Source organism: Pocillopora damicornis, chromosome 2 (genome assembly GCF_964200805.1).
Source record: "Pocillopora damicornis chromosome 2, jaPocDami1.2, whole genome shotgun sequence".
NCBI classification, from domain to species: domain Eukaryota; kingdom Metazoa; phylum Cnidaria; class Anthozoa; order Scleractinia; family Pocilloporidae; genus Pocillopora; species Pocillopora damicornis.
Genome location: NC_142671.1, coordinates 28,622,713 through 28,645,664, shown reverse-complemented (window position 1 = coordinate 28,645,664; position 22,952 = coordinate 28,622,713). Strand labels below are relative to the sequence as shown.

Sequence of the window (22,952 nt, the reverse complement as noted above, 5' to 3'; positions counted from 1 at the left end):
ATGTTCAAGGACATAAGCACGCGTGAAAAGTTTTTACGTGTTACAGCTTTTCGATATCGCGTTAGGGTTATCGTGAGAGGTTATTGGTAATCAGGCTACATTGCCTTATCGAGGCAAAAATAACAAATGATGCACGCACATCTTTAAGTATGAATCAATTCTAATCATTTTCAATAATTTTAAAATTTTGTCGTGTGTGTAAGCTGAGAGCACGTTAACAAAAGCCAAACAATGCGAATGCTGGGTGGGAACTCATTTTCTCTGTCAACCTCCATGCTTGTGACAACACTCTGACGTTTTACAGGCTGTCGATATTATAGTTTCATCGCACTCAGGCTCCTCTTGCAAAAATAGTGAAAAACAAACGAGAAAGCAGCACAAAAAGGCGATTCGTAGAATATGGCAACGGCGTGAGCGCGTGCGTTGGTGATAGAATCATACTCAACGGATGAACACCTGAGTATACTACATTCTCCTTCAGTTTTGTGTGCTACAGTGTACGTCAGAAAATGCTTCTTTGTGGAATAATGAATGATTGTGCTCCGTAACTCGTTTTGAAACCGAGGCAAATGTAACTGGGAGAAAAGCGAGTCACTTTGTTCAACTCAGTGCTGGTCAGTGGATTTTCTGTAAAGTTTGCGGTTGTTGCGTCATAATGCCCTTCGTCATGGAAAGTTCAACGATATTTTCTAGGTACTAAGTGAATTCGGGAAACAAAAAAAGACTTTATGTTATTATGGATTTCAAGAACTGTCAGGGAGGTGATAACATCAGAGGTAAGCTAATGGTTTGCGCTTTGCTTTGACCTGATTCGCTTTGTGGTCGTTTTAAGACTGCAGCGACTGTACGGGCCAAACCGAGATCTGACCTCGCTTTTTTCTTAAGCATTTTAAAGTATCTTTGCTTTAGAACTGCCTATATTTTTTTTCAAACCTGCATCTTGAAAGCTCTAAGGCACACCGCAAAGCCATGGTTTGTTTACAACCAGAATTTTTGCCATAGTTTAACGTTTTTTTTTATTTTATGAGCACTTCATCGCATTTTCTCGAGTTTTTTTATTGTTTTGTTGCGTAGATTTTGAAGTGATGTTTTAAGAAACAGACTATTTTACAGTGTTAGGTAATAGTATGCTCCTGATGTAAGAAAAACTTGACCAAGAAATGATGTCGGAGGAAGTTGGGTCTGAAGTGCCACGTAAACAGGACAGCAAAGCGGAAGAAAACAACTCCAAGGTAATCGTATGTGAATAGGCGTAGTATTTTAAGAAGAACCCAGAGCAAACGTTTTGGGGATGTTCACATTCGAATGAAAATGATAAAATATTTCTGGACATGTATTATTTTTGAAACAGCCATTGAGGCCGTTTTTCTTAATTTACTTCCTTTCATCTATGGTAAGTCTGCAGTTTCAAGTGGATCTTCCGACGAATTGAAGAGGAACGCTCAATCCGGTAAGAGAATGTTTTTAAAAATTCGGCTTTATACCTTGAAACTTGCTAGGTATCGCCGATAACGCAAGGGACTTAAAAGGTTCTCTTCCACCGTCAAATGGACGACAAAACGCTATGGTAAATTCAGACAATTCCAGTTGCCGTATTTATGGCCTTAGAGACTTACAAAGATTCAGATGAAAACCAAGAGAGGAATGGATAGACACAACTCAGGAAGATTCTTAGAGGGTGTAAAAAATCCATTCACCGAAAATTAGGCTAGAGTCCAAACTCCGTAGGAAATGTGTCTAAAATTGTTAAATGAACCACGACATTTGGCTAAAACAAGAATTCCGAAACTTCTTCCAATGAAGGGGTAGCAAAATTTTGCGTAAACGAAAGCTCAAAACAACTAGTTAAACTCCGTAAAAACAAACAACGGAAGTAAGCATAAATGTCCACGTCAGTTTTTCCAGTGTCAAGGTTAGAGGTCTTTGACGTGATTGGCTAATTTGTGAAATCACGCGCGCCGCGCGTGGATACAAAAAGGGTAAAAAGGGGAGTGTGGAAGGGAAAAATTGTTACTTGAAAAATTTTATTTGAAAACAAGAGATATTCTACACAGGGAAATGCGTCGTATTCGTGTGAACTTAAACAGATTCGGCACGCCTATTTTCAAGTCTTTAGGGTGTCTTAAAGTTATCTGCCTTTTTGACTTTGTGGCGTGAATTTGTCAACCTTCTTTATTAGGTTGATTTTGTTGAGAGGGATTGAAAATATATTTAAAATAAACTGACATTTCTTGACATAACTCGGTCGCACTCCTTGGATTTCGATCTCACGTCTCTTTTTTTTTTGGCTGATACCTTATTCATGGTCCACCTACAGTTTTCAGTGACCCAACTGAAGAGTGACCCTGAAGCGACTTTATGTTCTTTTTTATTTATCATTTTAGCAGAGAACCTCACAGCGGATGAAACTGAGTCAGTGAGAGTGGACTCCAAAGAGGATAATGAAGTCTGTCACTTCTTAAGGTCTGTTCAAATATCACTAATTGTCCCGTTTTGGTGGGAAAACGGGGTTGTCCTTAGAATAGCTTGTACTGAATCTTGGAATATGCCTGATGGAATATGTCTATGGTTCCACTCCTTGTGGGCGTGTCAAATCTTCTCAAAATTAGTTGTGGTGTTTCCCTATTTACTTTTTTCATCATAGTTCACGTTTGGTTTCCAAGTCCTCAGCAGCATTTCCTGTTCGTCGAGTGTCCTCTTTCACAGATCTTAGAGACGTCAAAGGAAGAATGAAGTCCAGTGCAAAACACTGTAAAAGTGAAGGAAACATCTCAAGTATTGAGTTAGCTCCCTCACTTAATGGTTCAAAGCGGCCAGAGTTCTTATGCAGCAACCATACTGGTCAGGAGCACATCAGTGAATATGATGTAGAGGGTGTAAAAATTCAAACGACAAGTGAGGAAATGGTAAGTGGTTATTTATGATACTGATGTAAAGGGTGCTTTGTAAAACCAAACCTTCTGTAATCTCAAGGGTAAAATAATTGATCATGAAATAAGCTTTATCAAATGTTTCCTCTGTGAGTATAAGTTATTCTCCTTTGCACGGCCTGTCTGCTTCCTTTCGCCAGCAGGTACATGCATACGAGTTTGCTCCAGATGCAGGAAAAGAAAAGAAACATTTCATTGACTGGCACTGATTATCACAAAACGGTTATTGACTGTTCTGATTTCAGGCTTCAAAATGTGAGCTGACTTTCACTGAACCTAAAGGGGACAAAGAAGAAGGTAAATCATACAACTGGTTAGACTGATTAATATTTCTTATGGGAGAAGCATCTTTAGAAACCAGATAATTTCTATACCAAACTTTAAAAAAAGGATGAAAAATTAACAACTTACCGCGTTATGAGATTCCAAAGAGTAACCTGAGAATACTCTTAAGCTGTCTTCATAAATGTAAAAAAATTCTGTTATGAACGCCGTCATTTTTAAAACAGCTGTAATCGGTTTGCACGTAAAAAACCACGAAACGCAGTTCTTTGGTTATCGAAAACAAAATCATAATATTTAATTTAACTTAGAAAGTCATTTTGTGATATTCCTAATTAATCAAACGGCGTTCCGAGAGATGAAAGAAAGGGTATAGAAACTTTACTAGGACGATAGAAGGTGACAGCCTCCGTGGTCGGGTTTTAAGCAAATTTTAAGACAATTTTTAAAAGCTTAAACCACGCTCTTTTGAAATCTCAAACACAGCTAAACTCACAATATCATGTGCACTTTTCGATTAGGACTTTAAGGGCATACTTCTTAAAATGTATGTGCCGAATTCTTATTTTCCTGTAAAGAGTAGATACCACCCAGTCTTTTCTTTAACCTAGTCCATTGACACTTATTTAGACTTTGGTTTAAGTTACTTGAAATTGCTCTCAAAATTTTTAAGGCCTGTTATTGACTTGAATAGCAGTGGTCACCAAATTAAAACCAATGGCAAATTGTGTATGTTTTATATACAAGGCGTTAGTCACGTGCAATAATACCAGGCTTCATTGGTTCTTCGTTATTGTTTGGCTTATTTTTGTTCCGATGGCGAGCTTACACTATGGGTATACGCAACTGAACTGCTGCTGAAACCATTTACTTTGTACTTAAGTAGCAAAGGCCATGTCCACCAACTCACAGCAAAAGCTACAAAATTTGATTTTATGTCCCGGCGTTAAAAAAAAACTGTAATTTTTTTTGTGCTAAACTCGGGGAAGTAGAATTCAGCTGAATAAAATGAAACTTAACTCTCATAGGTCTCTTCAGTGTTGTTCCACACATAATGGTGTGATATAAATTGCTTTCATCAAACTAGGAAATGAAGTTACGGCAGATGAACAACCTCAAGTTACACGAGGACACGTTTACCAGAATTTTGACTTCGAGAGGTAACTAGTTGCAAAGTATCTACAATGGTATAACTTGCGATCGAAATGTATTACAGATATGATTCATTTCCCGGAGAAATGTTTGTTTTGAAACTGAAACCATTCATAATGGACAATTATATAATAAGCTCGAGATTTCAATCGCGTGATAGTTGATGAGGACGACGCTCAAATCAGCAATTGCTTGAACATAGACGTCAGAGTTTTCACAATGTGGACAATGCGTCTCCCGGCATGGAAAGGGGAGATCCAAAATAATTTTTTTCTCTCGATTGAATTCTTCTTGGATGTTCTTCCTGAGAACGTGTTGATTTTGAGAACAAAGGTGAAAGGTGAATAATACTCGACGGGAAAATATGCCACCATGGAAAAGACTGAAAATTGATTGTGGAGATACCATTGAGGCCACTGTTTGATTAAAAAATGAAACCTTTTAAAAAGAAATATTTTTTTTTTTTCGACTGGTAATTTTTAATTGAAATTACCATCATGATGTGATTTTAAAAATCTTATTTTATTTCTAATTTAAAGACCGCAGTTAACTATAGAAAAGTGTTCGCTTAAAAGGAGGCAAGGAGGATGGTTTATAGTGCAATAATATATTTGCCAGGAACAAGTTAACAGATAGTTACTGTTTCTTCCGTTTTCACAGAGTGATTAATTACGAACAAAGACAACGTTCGCTGAGTGATTCAACCGACTTAAACTCTTCAGGTGCCTTCACTGCCGAGAAGCTCAGGAAAACACAAAGCTATACAGTATTTCCCCACATCAATAAAAACTCCACATGCTCAGATGACGAACCTTCCTTCAACCTTTACCGAACATCCTGCTTCAGAGTTATGCCCCATCTATCAGAAGGCTCCTTTCACAATGAATATTTTCCAACAATCTCCGTTTTGTCTCGTTCGTCCCAGTTTGAAAATTACCCTTTGAATATGACTTGTGAAATCAGTAGCGAATCTGACGATTCTGTAAGAGAGCTGGAGGTAAACAACCAAACCGTGCTTCATACGTGGCGAAGGCCAGCCCAGAGAACTATGTCCTACTCAGAACCTGCTCCGGTTGAGCCCGAGGGACGGGTCCGAACATGGAGCCTACCTAATTTGGAGGAGAAGCGTTCAAGAGGCCAAGAAACGATGCACAAAGTTAAAGCGTCTCCATCGCGGCTTCAATTTCCCGAACAATCGTTGAAAAACCTGAGAGAAGAAGGCAGTTTATCTTCGCTGGGACACACCTCAGAGGCAGTTAGGTCTCGTTCTTCGTCAGTGATGTCACTTGTGGATAATTACGACAGCCAAATTTGTGATCAACATTTTCCATCCCAAGAGCCTCTTGAAGCTGAAGAAGTGATGGGTCACTGGATAAATCGCAATCGAAGACAATCTATATCCAAACAGCCGTCATTCTTGTTGGTCAAAGAGGTCGACGAAGAAAACGAAGCTAAGGTGAGGGTAACGATTTAAATTTTAGAATTTTAACAAGCGCTTCGTAACTAGACTACAAGCAGTCCCTCCTTTTCGGCGAATTCCGTAGCGCGATTAAAAAAAAAACAGTGAGGCAACTCCCAGTGATCCCTGTGATGCGCTACCATCAATATTTTAAAACTGTCCTTTTTTTTAACTCGCGCGAGAGACTTCGCGGAGGAGGAGAGACTGTTCGTAGTCTAAGAACTTACCAGAGTGGATCCAGAAATGTCAAACACGAAGCGAACAGGTAATTTAAAAGATGTGACTTCTAGCAAGGTTGAGTGGTTATTTAAAAAATGTGACTCCGGGCAAGGATCGTGCCCTCGGCCTTGTTTATCGTTTTTTTTATAATACTCCTTATCTGTGGAACCTGTATTAAGCGGTCACCCAGTATTAAACTGTTAACTCACCATTCCCCGTGGGTGGCCGCAGAGCTAAAGAGAGCTCGTTAGTGAGTGGGGCTATCACAGTTGGTTCGTTTGTCCGACAAGTGCCCCATATAATGCTAAATGTATGTTACGCCCCAGGTAAAAAACATAGTTCCTTTAATTTTTTTGTTTGAGGTAAAGCTGTAAAACTCTAAAAACAGTTGTATTCGATTATACTTTTCAGGATCGTAAGACTCCTTCAGCTGTTTCTCTTGTAAACGAAGTTGCTGAGCAAGTCTTGAGTTCTCACGAAATGGTAAGATTTGAAAAGGTAAAAATAAAACCAGCAAATAAGACAATCGTAACAAAAATTTCGCTAAATTTTAATGAAGAAGTTTAGAAGTGACAGGCTTGTCTTTCGTGAGCGCCCTCTTGAGGTCTTAGAAGGGACCTTTAGCAGTTAGGACGGCAACGCCTAGGAAGACGTCGATTTAAAAATAAACATATTTTTAGCTTGAATCTCGTGAAATACTGGATGTGCCTATTATCTCTAACGGTGCCACGAGTTAATCTCAGCATAACGTATGAAAGCGGCATAGAGTAGTAAATGGAAACCTAAATAATGTGCCTTCGGGTTCCCCGCTCTTGAGACCGCGAAAATTTTGATGATTTCAAGTTGTTATTTTGCAGAGAACGGCTAAGAAATGTACACATTTTTTAAAAGGCACGTGCTGAGCTATCGTTCTGCTCATTAGATCTTTTTTTTGCCACCTCGTTGCCGTCGTCGTCGTGGTTTGTTGAAGGTCCCTAGTCTCAGCCTTCGCCGGGATATTTTCTCTTCTTCAATGGCAAGACACTTCATTCCCTTGGCGCTTTTGCCTTCTCAGGACTGTAAATGACAACCAGCAAACTCAATCAATCAGTCAATCATTTCATTAATGTCATAGTTTGAAATAAGGTTGCCCTATATATCCGAGCCATAGGCTCACGTGTAAAAACTTTAAAGCTGAGCACATCAAATATGAATTACAAATGAAATATGGTAAGTATAAGAATATACAGATAAGTAATTATATTGAACTACTTCGTTCAGACCACATTTAGATATAAAAATTGTATAAAATAGTATTTTTACATTCCTTAGTTAGATTATCAAATTATGACACAGTAAGAGAAAGCTGATTCCCAAAAAGTGACACCTTAAAAGCAAACGAATAATGGAGTAATTTTCACTGATGTTATTTTTATAGAGTGTTTCATCAGAAAGCGGAGATGATGATGTGTCAACAGTGGGGGCTGCTGTCAGGATGTGGAGGACTAAGCAGAGTGCACGTAGAGCAACAATCGCCTCAGACTCCCCTCTGACTGACATTCCTAAGTATGCGTCAGAAATAGAGCAACAAGCGTTTAGCAGGATCAAGCAATGGAAGAACAGCTTTGCTCTGAAATTGAACAATGTTCTTGGGGAGCGATTTCAGGAAATGGTTGCGAAGAAGGAAGAAGAATCATCGCGAAAGAAGAAGCCAAAAGTTTTAAACGTTCCCATGAACTTATCTGATCAAGAAATGGGACAACTGAGAAACAAAATACTTCTGGAATTGAAGCAAAAATCAGCTGGGGGCGGCAGCCATGAAACCCTAGCAGACAATGACGTCCTCCTTCCACCCTCGCTTCCCATTCCGCGAGTTAAATTTCCAAGAAAAGCATCAAGTGATCAGAACCCTGCAGATTTAAGGGCTCAAATGATGAAGGAATTATCACGTCGTGTTTCGTCTGTTTTGGACGACGAGGAGGCTACCCACTGCTATAGACCATCATCTTTAGTGCCAATATCCACAAAGAGCTCGCTCCGAGCCAAACATCAAAATGTTGATTACATACCCCATGGAACTGGTTATAAATTATTGTATCCTGATGGTATTTATGACTTGTTAAACTGGCACGAGGCCGAGAGAAAGCGCTTGAAAGCTGAGTTGGAGGGGTTACCGCAAGCTGACTTACAAGGACGACAGGTGGGGTATACCTATAGCAATGTGTGCTTTGACTGGTACGTAGCAGAGGAGCGGGTCAGCCTCAATAGCAACGGGTATTTTCTGTTAGTCTAAAATGAGGGGAGAAGGCTGTTTTTTAGCCTTGACAGCAATATAGTAAAGCTGTGGGGACTTCAAAAACTCATCATTGGAGTGGTTGTGACTATGACTTTGCTAATTTTGACCAAAACTGTTTGAAGGACTACGCTCATCGTACCAACAGACCTCTCAAACCAATCATTTTTGCACAATTTGTTCAAAATTAGAATGCAAATAATATGTTTCTCCACAGAAGGTTCGAAGAACACGAACGTAATTTCATAGACAGCCATTGCCTATAGCATTAACCTCAGCTAGAAGGAATTACAATAAATTATGATTAGCCAACTCCTCTTTGTTAAAAAAGTTGACTGCGAAAATGTTAAAGTCTTTGATAGGGATTAGTCATGCAATAGTTTAGTCTTAGTAAATACATACTGAATAATCGCATTTACCAAGTGGAGTAGAGATGTTTTGATTCCTTTTTCATCATCTTTAGGTGGTCATTGATAGAGACGATGCTAATAAAGTTCTTCATTCGATGTTCAAAATAATGGAAGACATTTTTACGGGGACGATAAAGCGTTTCATGGGGTCAGAAGAATCAGTAGTGACCGCAGCCACATCAGACAATGGAGGCAAAGCTAATTTATCCAACACGACGGGAATTGGAGAGCAAACTCAAAGTACCATTTCAGGTCTGGCATATCGAGCTACGAAAACTGCAAAGTCACATTCAATAATACTATAACGCTGTGTAGCAAACCACTCCTTTCAGTTGCAAAATACTTTTACTGCAGCCCTGGAATTCAGGCCCCTAAGACGATGAATCCAATTACCATTTAAGGTTTATTGTTGATATGGTGATTCAAGTCCTGTAACCTCCTTTCCGCTTCTGGTTAAGTTTTAATTCAAGTTTTTTGTTTTGACAGGTTAGGTTTTTTGTGTCACAAAATTTGCCTCGTGAAACTTGATTTGGTTTACTCGATCCAGGTCTCCTGACTCGCTCTCATACCTATAAACGTGGTTTATTACATCTTTATGTACATCTCAGTACAGAAGAGAAAAATGTAGCATCAGCAAGCTGTCGAGGACGTACATTTTTAAATTTTGGGGATAGAATTGAGACGCTAAGGTGACAAGTTCATGTTTGTAAAGGAGTTCTTTTCTTGAATCTTCAGAAACTAAAAAGAATGAAGAGCCTCAGGAGACTGATGACGCGAAATCTGGTACTGAAGTGGAAACCGCTAGGGTAAGTATTCTTTTTTTGCCAGTTCAGTTTCTTCTTTGAAGATCAAAGGAAAATATTATCGTTAAACCAACCGGGTAGGATGTTAAAATGCCAAACAGCCAATAAGAACTCAACGTAGATAAAACGAATGATCGCGCAGGCGAGAAGGTTAGGTAGTGGGGCGAGTTTTATATTGCAATTACAGAGCACAATATGCAATACCAAGATTATTTGTGATTGCTATCGGCACTTCTTAGGACTATTCCAATCTAAATAATAGTGCGGATCTTTCACTTAGAAAGTACTCATTTTTTTCAGTTAAGTGAAGGACGTACGCATACCTCTGGTGAAAGCATTTTTTCCCAAACTGGAAGTATCGAGAGTCTGTCAAGTGAATCAAGTGCTGAGCTACCTTCGTCAGAATCCTCCATGACAGGAATAAGTTTTTCTTCTTCCAGTGATGCTGTAGGTGTATGTGACGGTCCAAATACAAGTGCATCAAGGAGCTATAATAACATTGCTGTTTCAGTTAATAGTAACTTAGTAAGTGCGTCGTTAAGTCAGGAGGCCGACCGAGAAAGTAATAGGGAGCACAAACGGGAGGCTGATGATCTCACAACACGTGGAAAAACTGATGGTCTCACAACACATGGAAAAGCTGATGGGTCAGATAAAGATCAAATTGTTAGAATCGAAAGCATTGAGTTTTTCCTTGAACACAGGCAAGACGACGCAAACGAGGACATGGTTGCAAGGCCAGGGGAAGTGCTATGCGACAAATTTCCAACTTTACACTCGTCTAAAAATACAACTGAGCCCAAAGAACTCACCGGGCAGACTATAAGTTCCATAGCTTTTGATAGCAATTATCAGGGTCAGAACCGTGGATTTGGGGAAACTCTTGAAAATAAGACAGCTGTTGAGGATATGTTGCAGCAAGAGTTGGAGACTTTAGAAAACGAGCTGAACGTTGTCAAGGAGAGGACAATAGGTGGACTATTGGCAACGTCAAACTCGTCTGAAGAAGCAAGTCTACTATATACCTTTAAAACTGAATCCACTGACACAACAATTGAACCCCTTTACCTGAGGAAACAGAATGAGAACTCTGACGAAAAAGTCTATCAAATGAAGATCCAAGAGCTACAAGAAACTCTTCAAAGGAAAACAGTTTATGGGGAAGTGTTAGAGGAAGAAATTAAGTGTTTAAAAAACGATCTGAATAGTGTTAAGAGCAACTCTGAATACTGGTTTGATCAGTGCGCTAAGAAAAAGGAAAAAATCCAGGAATTACTGATCAATACTCAAGACGTGACCTCCCTCAACTTTGAATTGCGCCGGGAAATTAACCAGAAAAGTAAAGTTATAAACGAAAGAGATGAGGAAATAAAGAGACTTATCAAAAGTAAGACTGAAGCAGAGATACTATTGCGAGAGGTAAAGGAGAAACTTTCAGAAGCTCATAAGGAGACACAACTTTTGAAACTAGAGTTAGCGCAAATGAAGGAAGATAAAAGGTCAACCGCTTTCCAAACTGATAGTAAGGTTCTTACGAAGTCTGATATTCCAAATGACAACCTAAGAACAACTTACAAAGAAAAAACACGCTCTCTCGTTTCTAATCCCGGCGAACAAGTCATACCATCGAAAGTTGAATATTCAACGCTTCACCAAGGGTTCATGAGCTCAACCAGTAAGGATGAGAGGCAACAAAGCACGGTTGATAGAGAAGAGATAGCAACTAATGTCAGGAAAGCAAAAAGTACATTTTCCGCAAAAGATGGAAACAAGGGAACCCAATCATTATGGTTACCTACGAGAGCCTTTCTGGAATCAAACTGTCCAATGACCAGAGATCCAGAGAAAACTAAGAAAGCCGTAAGAGAATGGCTCAATAATATCATACGGGAGGCGAATAACAAATTGACCAGAGAGCAAAAAATCAGTAATTTGGAAAGCACTGACGACAGTGAAAGGAAAAAATACTTCGATGGTGGAAAAAAAAGAGCGAGTTGCTCTCTGAGAGAGACAATAGCTTCCTTTCAGGAAAAGATCTCGAAGGATGATTCAAAACTTACGGAGCAACACCACGAAACCTCTTCCTCTCGCCTGGGAACAAAAACCAGGAGGCTTGACAGACAGGAGCCATTTAGAACAGCAGAACATGCCACAAAAGAATTTTTTGTTTCCAAGCGAAACTTGGCAACTGAACAGCATGCTATACAACAGGATGAGGTAACCGCGGTTAGAAAAGACTCAAACCTGGCGACTCATTATTTACTTGATTCCTGTATTGAACCATTTGATTCCCCCTTTCTTACCTGTTTCGACGTCGTGGACGTTTCAACTGCCGACCCTATTGACTCTGTTGAGCCATTTAGTGAAGTTTTTCTTCCGTGGTTAGATTATACAGACGCTGAATACCGGACAAACACGGAGGATTTACGGCGAAAAGTTAGGAGGGAGGGTCAACATTCTACACACAAAGCCGGTCTCAACGAATTCTTCTCATCAAGCGATGCAAAGAAAACGAAGCCCAGGGAATTCAAAATTGAACAGCTCATAGGTATGCGATATTAGAATATTGATACGCTGATGACTTATGCTTTGTAACATCACGATCAAGCAGCGTTACTTTTTCTTGAGAATGAAATTTCAGAGGGAAGCCATGCTCAATGGGAAAGTCACAATATTTCATTCGTTTTTTACATTGATCATTGTTCGCCAAAGGCGAAATGGATATTGATGGATAATCCCCGAGATGAAGGCGACACTATTCACTGACCCTGAGACGAATAATTGTTTTAGTATAATTGCTCAGGTGCTTTTGAATTCTGTTGTAAATTTGTTTTGTGGTTGAAACAATTCTGTAATCGTTTTGATTACTGGTATTGAGATAAGCAGCCATATTCCATTAGAATTAAATAGGTTCATAATTTAATTTAATCTGCAACTACTTTGTGTCTCTTTTAAAAAGTGTTTGGAGAGTGTTAAGTTACACTCATGGTATCCTTTCTGCTCTTCAAAATCGAATTTTACTCTATCGCGTTTCTCACTCCTTGCGTAACATGAGAGTGAGTTAGCAAAAGGACGGGAACGGGAACGTCATTTCAGAGCGGGAGAGCGCGCGGGTAGTCTGGACAGGACACTTTTTTTCGACTTCCGGTGTTGGCATCGTCGTTATATTCAACAAATTCAGGACGTCATTTCGCTGGTTTTCCCGTGCGATCGAAACGCGTGGGATTTGCGTAAATTGTGCGCTTGTAAACGAGAAAACAATGATTGGAATTAATCCAGAACTCATTTCTAGGATAAGTAGGTCCCCTTCCTTGTTTTGTTTAGTGTAGTTGTGAAAATTTATCGCTACATTTTTGCCAAGTGAGTGAATACTTTGCGCATTGAAGTCAGAGAATAACAATTCCAGAATGAGCTCGGTTTGCACTTTTTATGTCTTAAATATTTGATCAGCGCCGATGAAAACGAGGACAAGAGAGTCATGCTCACGCTTTTAAGGAAATGACAATCAGTTTCATTCGATGAGTCATTCTAAATTTATTAATTTAATTACGTCTTGAACGACTTAATTAGTTGAAAGAAACAAGAAAAAAACCGAAGTCTTAACCGTTTCAATGGTGACCAGCTAATAATAATTTCATTATTTCATTGTTAAACAAGAAGTCATCGTAAACAACTCCATCGCACGTTCGGTCGCATGGTTTCTATAAGGTTTTGCCATATATCAGTTCAAAATGCATTGTAGTAATGAAGGTAGTGCTCAAAAGAGATGTACTGTCATAAATGAGGAGAGAGATTCAGTAAAAAAGGAGAGAACGACTGTCACGACGATTTCCAAAATATACTTTGTAAAATTATGAAGAAGAACGAGTAGCACTAAAATCTGGTGGCACGAAACAAAATGACATTCAAGATGATATTCAAGAACAAAGATAGCGCTGACAACGACAGCCAAGTCACTTCTGAAACACAACGGGGCGATGTACTCGACCCAGTTCCTTACCGGTCTTTTTGCTTCGTGCGTCGTTGTCAACTGACGTTTCCGTTCTCTTCCTAAATGACTCTTATGACGAAACGCGTGGCAGCGAGTTTGAAATTTAATGCCATAATCGCCTCCAAGGTGATTATAGCAACATATGACACAATCCTCGACCAATCAGAGCGCACGCATCTTTGTAACGATGGAGCAATTATACTAAAAAATAGCCACCAATGCTACAAACTGTTAAGAATGTTTCTCACCCAAAGGGAATAGTGGTCCCTCAATGCCATGAAAACTGCCATGTTCTGACTTACTTCACATGAAATTGATAGATTAATAATGAGATAGTGAATAACATGTTCTTTTGGTACCCACTTTCCACAGGCGATGAGATGGACTTGTTACCGAGTAGTAATAAAGAAACCTGTTCAAAAGGAGCTCAAATGGAGCGATATTGCCAGCAAAACACCGAAGAAAGAAAAAAATTACTCACCCACAAAACTTCCGTTACAACGAAGAAAACAGATGAATCAACCTTAAAGCACGAAAGGTCTGATTCTATCAGATACAAGCCCTCCGGTTTTGAACAATTTGAAAAGGTAAATCCTGAGTCACTTTATGCTCTACAAGGCTCGTTTGGTGCTGATAGTCGTGCTGACACTCTTTTGGTGGATGAAACAGAATTAAACGACTCACTTGGGTTTTTGACGGGTCTCTACGAGGTTACACCGCTTTCGGATGAATTTAACACTGTTGAGAAAGATATTGAGCGTTTACTAGTTAACTTAGATACCAAAACGAGAAGCCTTGTTGACTCAAAAAGGGAACATTCAAGTGCTTTAGAAAAGGTTTTGACGCTTAAACTGGTGGAGAGTAAAGTTATGGTTGGAAATAACAATGGTCTTATCGACTCTATAAGTGCAGAGATTAAGCTTAACAAAGAGAAGTTTGTGAACAATATTGAAAGAGGAAACATTTCCAACGTGCCTCAAATTCATGAAGAAGTGGAAACGTCAGTTACATATCCAGTGGTTGAAAACGGTTCAGGAATGACAAAAAAGCAACGATTTGTGCCAGAACAACACACTCGTGTAGAGCTTTCTCATCGCACATACGAGCAAGACGATGAAAGTGACAAGCAAAACATCGAGGGAAGAAATGGCTATGGAACAGAATTTGTTGAGGAAAAAACGGTCGACGCTGAACACTGGATTTGTAATCTTTTTGAAGGGATCGGCGCTGTAGAAAAAATGAATAAGTTGAAAACAAATGGCACAGACGAAAGCGAAAACGTAACAAGGAAAAAAGTTCGTCAAGGTCAGGAAACGGATTTGAAAGATTTTTTTCCAAGCTGGTACCTTCCGGAATCTGTTGAGTTTTTATCTTCTCTGAACAAAAGAGTCATTGCAAATGAGAAAAGATGGAGGGATGGTTCACATGTCGCTCCAAACAACTGTGAAAGAAGAGGAAACGTTCATTCAGGGAGTGATAGCACAGGGACCAAAAAGTTCACTGAAACAATTCCGTTCGGTCATAAAAGGCAACAAAGAAAAGCCGAGAGAGATTTTCGTCTTGCCTTATGGCAAGAAAAGAACGCTCTTTTGCGAGACAAAAACGGCGATCCAGTCAGCACCAACAACATCGATGGTAGCCTTCTGGGAAAGATTGGAGAGAAGTTTAAAAGGGCCTCTCGCTTCAGAGAGGAGGAAACTTTTAAGGTAATATTAATTTTCTTAAAGGTTATAAGTCCATGCAACATTATGCCGCCTTATCCTCTTCTCGCACTCTAAATACAGCTTATTTGAAGGAAGCATCAATGAGTAATCTGTTCTAAAATTTTGGTAACGCGATCCGTCTTTGATTAAGTAAAGCAAAATCACTGTCGAGAATAACTAGTGGATCCGGTTCTTTTTTTCAATAAATGTAAAACTAAGAGAGGTACCCAGCAATGAGGAAAGACATAGTGAAATATAATAACATGACTTTTTTGACACATTGACGGTTTGAATGATAGTTTTCAAATCTCTGCTCAATTGGGCTCAGTGCAATCCCGGTTGTTAAATAGTTTCTAAAATAGTTTGCCAATGATCTTTGTAGTTCTCCTTGAGCCTTCATTTTACAACTAACAGCTCGTATCTTGATACATATGGAATATTATTACAAATGTGATTTTCACGTGAATTTTTCCAGCATTACTGGAGCATTTTGGCCAAGCGGTTAGGGCGCTGGACGTGTACTCTTGTGGTCCCGGGTTCAGCTCTTCACCCCGTTGCTCACTTTTTTGTTTTTGGTTGCCCCAAGTCTAACTCCTAGGCTGCGCTTTGCCTGTGGCCAGTTGGGATTTTTGTTTTTACAATGTTTATTTACAATTTGTATGAATTGGCCCTGAGAAGCCCTGCTGGGGGAGTGGTCAATTATAATTATTATCATCATTTTTATTGTTATTATTTTAATTACTTATCGAACTTTATGATAACGGAAACGCTGTCGGAACGCTTTCAAGAAATTTACCATTATTCAGAATCACTTGTCTTTAAAACAGTTAACTGATCAGGAACTAATATTCTTGTCTTCTCTATTTATACAGTCTTGTTGCAGTTGGGTGAGGGAAGCGAGGATGACAAACTTCGGAGAGCAAGAAAGGACGTCATTAGGTGAGTCTCGCTTCTTGAGGATTTCTCCTGCTCTGTAAAGGGTTTTCCATTTGTAAAAAAAATCGCCCCTCTTTTGTGCGAACATCTGCTTAAAACTACTTTCATTGATAACAGAGCCCCTTACATTTCACGCTCATTTTGGAGAAATATGAAAATAGACTCTGCTTTGTAGAGGTTTCAACGTTTTGATATTAAATTTTGATCTCAAATGAGTTTGGTAAACTCAGAAATAGAGTTACAGCCGACTAGAACTAACCAGAATATCAGAAGTTTTCGATGATGATTCTCACTTCAGATAACTGTGGGCATCACTGGTAAACTTTGGTAACTCTGTGGTAACTGTTTTTTTCCATTGCATCTTAAATTTTAAGGTTTCACAAGTTCGATATGTTCTACAGATATATTACAGAGCGTAGTAAAGCAGTACCCTTGGACTTAATCATTATTCTGGAAATTCGACGGATTAACACGCTTTCAGACAGAATTGCCTTTATGACTGTTTATCGTAAATTATTGATAATACTTTCACAGAAGATGAAAAACAGTTGGATTCCCTCTTGGACATGTATAAATCAACTCAAGACGTGTTGCAGAAACAGGCAGAGCAGGAAATGGCCATTAAGAAATGTAGGAACAAAGTAGATTGTATGACTGAAGAAATGAAAACGTTACAAAAAATTACTGCAGAGGATGGTACGCTTAAACAAGTGAGTAATAGATTAGCTTGAACCAATGAGTCAACTGTTAAATTCAATAGCTTTTCTTACTGTTTAAACAGGTACTACTGATCAGTACCGTAATGATTTGATTTGGCGCCCTATAATAAGCGCCCCCTTCTAATGAGCATCCCCTCTAATAAGCACCTTCTTCAAATTTGTTTTTGATAATAAGCGCCGCCATTCTTATAATTGCCCCTATCGAGTATGAAGCATCCTCATTGCAATAAGCGCTCCTATATCAATTAGCGGCACTATTCTGTTTCAGTGATAGTGCTTTTAGTGTACCTGCACATTCAGATCGAAGGTGGTTCATCTTCCTTTAATTGCTTAATTGCCTATTTCAAACCTTATTATACAAAAACAGTGGTCTTCGTCACACTCTCTCAACTATAATGTCCATGTGTGTGCACAGTTCCTTTCAACGAATAATCACGCCTTCAAATTTTGCGACGACGATTTCGTTTCTGTTCTTTCTGACCAGGAAAGGTCCAGGGACAGCATGTCCGTTCATCAGTGTTCTTGATCCTTTTCAAATAAACATCAAAGATTTTTGTGCAAAATTTTCTTTCCTTGAAAATCAAAGAAGCGCCGTGTTCCTTACTAGCGCCCCGTTTCGAATAAGCGCCCTCCCTTCATATGTCAAGAGCAAATAAGCGCCCAGGGCGCTAAATCGAATCATTAAGGTATGAACAAGAAATCTCAATATCGCTGAGTTTTTTTTTCATACTACAATTTTTTCTTTAACAAAGAAAAGTTATAACGTTTGCCAACCGAAAATGGCTTCTGACTCTTCAGGCTCTTAAGTCAAGGATGAGGGAAAAAGCATATACCCGAAAAAAAGATGAATGAATTAAAAAATAAGAATAAAAAATTCGCCGAGGAAACTCTTTCTCTTTTTTGCTGTCTGCAACACTGTCATAAAAACTGTCAGGAAAAAAAATTCGCTATTAAAAAAAGGGGAAAACGAAGAAATAAAACTACAATCCTGACCTATCAATGCGCGTTGTACATGTCAGTGTGCTACTAAATTTTGTAATGAATTTTATTTTTTCCAGGGAATAAAAATGGTTTCTGGGAAAACTTCGTGGTCAATTTAGCAACGGCAAAGAAGAAGTTTGAAAGACTGCTGGTTCATACGTTCATTTGAGCCATGTTTGAGAAACTTCTTCATGGAATTACACGGTTATCGTTCTCAACTGAGGCCCTAGATCTATTGTCAGAGTTTCCACAAAATAAACCGATTTTTATTTATAAATAAATCAATATCATTACTTCATGATCTCTTGGTAGACTTTGGCTTCATGTGCAGCGCCCGCATTCATTTGCATACAACTTCCTTCACTAAATCTCTCTGGCTTGTTTGGTTTGTTGCTTAATATAAGACTAGATGAGAGCACTGTCCAAAGAATCATTGCTGTCACATTGCCTTTCTAAATTGTTTGTTTGTGTTTAAAGATTTGTGAAGTGGAGCTCTGTTGTGAGGTGCTTTTTTTCAGATTTCCTCTAACCAACTTAAAGATACAAACCAGGCTGAATGGAAATTCCATTACCAGTTTCAAAAACCTTTACTTTTTATTAAAGGTAGTTGTTCGTCTGTCGTATTCGACAATGACCATGAGACTTCGAATATTGAAAACAGAAAAGTCAAGGTCAGTGCGTAGGAAGATGCCTTGAGAGGCCTGCCCTTAACTTGAAGAGGCGTCTGCATGTTGGACAGGGAAAGATTGGTACTGTACTGGTTGCAGACGCTGTTCGCACCTTGCGAATGGCTCTTTTGTTTTTGGACTCCTGAATCCACTTTTTTTCGGCTAAACGAGCATCAGATGATACTGCACTGTGCCAGGTGGGAAGGTCAGCTGCAAGGGCTTCCCAATTTTCAACTGCCTGTCTTTCGACAGCAGCAGGGGATCCCCGCCAACCGTGGTATGCTGGCAAGGGCGTGATTAAACGGGCTATTTTTAGGGCACCTTTTCTAGCCTCTTCCTCCTTAGAGGTGAGCAGAGCGTTCCAAGGTTCTGGGTGCTTTCGATTTGTACATTTGGATTGAAATTTTGAAATACAGATTTCGGATTTTGCAGTAAAAATTGAAAAGCAAAAACTAATTTCGATGCTGAAAAATCTGTCCTCAAGGTCAATTTCCATTAAGAAATCCAGAGCTATTTTTTTTGTACATTTTCTAACTAACGGTTAACCCCAGTGAGACCCTTCCTAGAAGAGCTGTAGTTCTACAAATCCTTTTGGATTTACCAAAAAACGCAAAACTTAGAAATTCAGAAGATCTGGAGTGTCAAGACCAAGATCTGAAATTGGCAGGTCCTCTTTTAAACACAGGGCTGCGTTGGCATGGAACCTTCTTCCGCATCACGTCGAGGACTGTGCAAATTTACGATCATTTAAGATGGGCTTAATGCGAACAAACATCTAATAAATAGCATATATTTTGCCACAGGTTCCTGCTGTGTTTCAATGAAAAATGATGATTACTTATATTTTTATATATTTATTTACTATTTATGATTGCATCTAAATTTATCTAATCATTATTGTATTTAAGAAGAAATTTATATCTTGCTCACTTATATTTTTATCCTTATTTTAAATAATATTAAGGGCGACAATATTTAATTTTATTGTTTTTTTAGAGGGCACGGTAACGAATCTTGCAATCTTATTGGTTCTTTACCCGGTCAGTATTTTCCTATCTCTGCCCACGGGCCACGGTGAGTCGCCGAGTACATCCCAACTTTCGTTGTCATTTTTCATAAACATACCTCGTTTTCCGGCTGGGCAGTATTTTTAAGCAAACACGTCGGTCACTACCTCAAGCCGATAAATAACTTATGAATCCTCTCTTTTCTCTCTATCAAACCACTTTGGTTGACAGAAAAATATTGGTTTCAGAATGAATTTGTATAAACAATAGTGTCATTACGTTGGTTGACAAGCGGCCTAAAAATCGTCTGCAATTAATTTTAATCGTTCACAAAAGTACCCAGAAAGTTGAAACGTGAGGTACTTGGTTACAGTTAAACTGAACGATGGAACTTTCATTCATTTAATATCTGAATTTTCTCGAGCAATTTGTTCATAGTGAAAGAGCGAGCGAAGTTTTAATTTAAGTTCTACCACAAACATACGCTCCTGGTGAGTCTTTCCAATTCCGTTCAATTTGGACATTTGTACCTAAATTCCACAACAGAAATTGAAGGAATATTTTGAGAAAAGGCCGCATTACATTCCCTTGTATCTCGTTGGAGTGTGCCGTTCGAATTTAGTTTTTGTGAAGGAAAGATCAGAGTTAAACACGCCATTACAGCAAACAAACGAGCAAACTCTCACAACTTCAAAATAAAAAAATTGAATTTACTCACAATTACTTTCCTCGCCGTTTACTTAATAAACAGACGTAAATCTTCGTACATGAATGAATGGTCGATGAGAGTGAATAATACTTTCCGTTAGATCATTAACTGGTTTTGAAGAAAACATTGTCGTGACAGTCCTTGCCAAACTAGTTCTGTTGGTTTTCAAATGTTCCTACGCCTTTTTTTTCTTGCGCGCTCTCTAATTGACAGGTGTCAGATTGTGACAGATACTTGTAAAAATAATGTTTCAAAGTTTGTTTGGAAGCCTTTTAAATCACCTTTATCGTTACGGAAATGAAAATGTTTCGCTGAGGCATCTCTCTTAAATTTGCATCACCTCTATTTTAACTACCATTTACTCACTCAAAAATTGTTCAGTCTATGGAAGATCTTGCCGTATTTACGGCCATAAATCATTCGGGTTCTTTCGGAAAGAATTTCGTCAAGTTTTAAAACAATAAATATGTTATTTACCGGCTAAGGGTCGGTCCGTATGGTGAAAAACTGTGACCTCGGTCTTGAAAATGCTGCCCTCGGCCTACGGCCTCGGGCAGTATTTTCAAGACCTCGGTCACAGTTTTTCACCATACGGACCTCCCAGCCGGCAAATAACATATATAGCTGTAGTTAGGCAGGTCCACGTCAGGACTTTGGTCTTGCCAATTTACATAACCTGCATTGTTAAATAAAGATGTATGTATGTATGTATCTAAGCACCCCCCAAATATAAGCACTACCCTCTAACACCCCCTCTAATAAGCGCCTCCCTCGAATTCGTTTTTGTTAATGAGCGCCGCTGTTTTCATAATCACCCCTGTCGAGTATGAAACACCCGCATTACAATAAGCGCCCCTATACCAATTAGTGGCACTATTCTGTTTCAGTGATAATACTGTTAGTGTACCTGCACGTTCCGATCGAAGGTGGTTCATCTTCCTTTAATTGCTTAATTCCTTACTTCAAAGCTTATTCTACAAAAACTATAATATCCATGTGTGTGTAAAGTTCCTTTAAACAAATGATGTCGCCTTCAAATTTTGTGAAGACGATTGCCTTGCTGTTCTTCCTGGCCAGGAAAGACTCGGGGACTGCATGTCCGTTCATCAGCGTTCTTGATCCTTTTCAAATAAACATCAAAGCTTTTTTCGCACAATTTGCTGTTTCCCGAGAATTAAATAGCGCCGTGTCCCCTAATAGTGCCCCGTTTCGAATAAGCGCTGTCCCTGTAGGTATCAAGGGTTAATAAGTGCCCCAGGTGCTAATTGAATCATTACGGTATGTACAAGAAAACTCAATATAGCTGAGCTTTTTTCATACTTGATTCTTTTCCTTGACGAAGAAAAGCTTTAGAATTTGCCAAAGCGACAATGGCTTCTGACTCTTCAGGCTCTTAAGTCGAGGATGAGGGCATGAATATATCGTCTTTTCACGAGCGTGGGACAAAGAAAAAATTGTGGGTCCTCATGAGGAATCAAACCTTAGACCTTCGGATTCCGCGCTCCGATGCTCTACCATTGAGCCACAGAGACTCCATGGTGAGCGAGGTCTATTACGAAGTTCATATGACACGCGTCCTGCATATATAGGATCAGCAATGTCGATAGCGTAATGTTTGTCGATAGAAATAGGAGAGATGGTAAGTGTTTGAGCTAGGAAACTTACCATCTCTCTTATATCTATCTAGTAAAGAGGAGTTGCATGTAGATATACATGCCAGTGGGCTACTAAGCTTTCTATAGATTTAATTTTTTTCCAGGGCATAAAGATGGTTTCTGGGAAAACGTCGTGGTCAATTTAGCAATGGCAAAGAAGTTTGAAAAATGCCAATTCACAAATTCATTTGAGCCATATTTGAGAAACCTCTTCATGGACCTACACAGCTATTGTTCTTAACTGAGGCCCTTTACCTATTGTCAGAGTTAAAAAAATATAAACAGATTTTAAATTAAAAATAAATCAATATCATTACTTCATGATCTCTTGGACGACTTTAGTTTCATGTGTAGCACTCTCATTCATTTGTGTACAACTTTCTCAATTAAATCTTTCCGGCTTGTTTGGTTCGTTGCTCAATCTAAGATTACATGACAGCGCTGTCCAAAGAATCATTACTTTCATATTGTCTTTCTAAATTGTTTGTTTGTGTTTGAAGATATGTGAAGAGGAGCCCAGTTGTGAGGGAATTTTCATTTCAGATTTCCTTAAAACAGCTTAAAGATATCAGCTGAATGGAAATTTCATCTCCAGTTTAAAAAACCATTTAATTTTCGTCTAAGTTAGTAGGAAGTACATTATTATAAGATAATGACATTGACTGCGCTTTGTGATTTTCAGATTTCTCTTACCAGCTTAAGGATATCAGCTGAATGGAAATATCATCAACAGTTCCAAAAATTATATAATTTTCATCTTGGCCAGTGAGAAGTATATCATTATGAAATGATGACATTGACCACGCTTTGTCTCCCAATGTTGATCTGACTTAACAATTAGATGCTACAAAAAATATATATATTTTTGATGCGAATAATGATCTTTTCCTTTTTATGGTAAGAGCAGCAGCTGTTTGTGAACCGCTCAATGTGGTTTTCGCGAGTTGATAGCTTGCGGCCAGATTACTATGTTGACTTTGAAAATGGCAGCGTCGATAGTCAACTTCTTACCTCTTGAATTTTTTTGGCTTTGAAATCTGAAAACGCGGTAGTAGA

At 38.9% G+C, this 22,952-nt stretch overlaps 1 protein-coding gene across 2 annotated transcripts; it reads left to right on the top strand.

Annotated features, from left to right (window-relative positions):
• The first annotated feature begins 21 nt into the window (after window positions 1–21).
• Window positions 22–18,155, top strand: LOC113664856 (uncharacterized). Of its 2 annotated transcripts, XM_089198178.1 has the most exons (17): window positions 22–776; window positions 1,114–1,232; window positions 1,399–1,450; window positions 2,385–2,463; window positions 2,645–2,906; window positions 3,176–3,227; window positions 4,300–4,372; window positions 5,025–5,820; window positions 6,454–6,525; window positions 7,460–8,221; window positions 8,778–8,976; window positions 9,460–9,530; window positions 9,828–12,075; window positions 13,891–15,224; window positions 16,094–16,160; window positions 16,692–16,867; window positions 17,935–18,155. In XM_089198178.1, the coding sequence occupies exons 2-17, from the start codon at window positions 1,161–1,163 to the stop codon at window positions 17,974–17,976; spliced, it is 6,357 nt and encodes a 2,118-aa protein (XP_089054304.1). In that variant the 5' UTR covers window positions 22–776; window positions 1,114–1,160; the 3' UTR covers window positions 17,977–18,155. The 2 variants fall into 2 exon arrangements, with proteins under 2 accessions (XP_089054304.1, XP_089054303.1); XM_089198177.1 differs by lacking the exon at window positions 22–776 and having other exon boundaries at window positions 1,115–1,450.
• The last annotated feature ends 4,797 nt before the right edge of the window (window positions 18,156–22,952 follow it).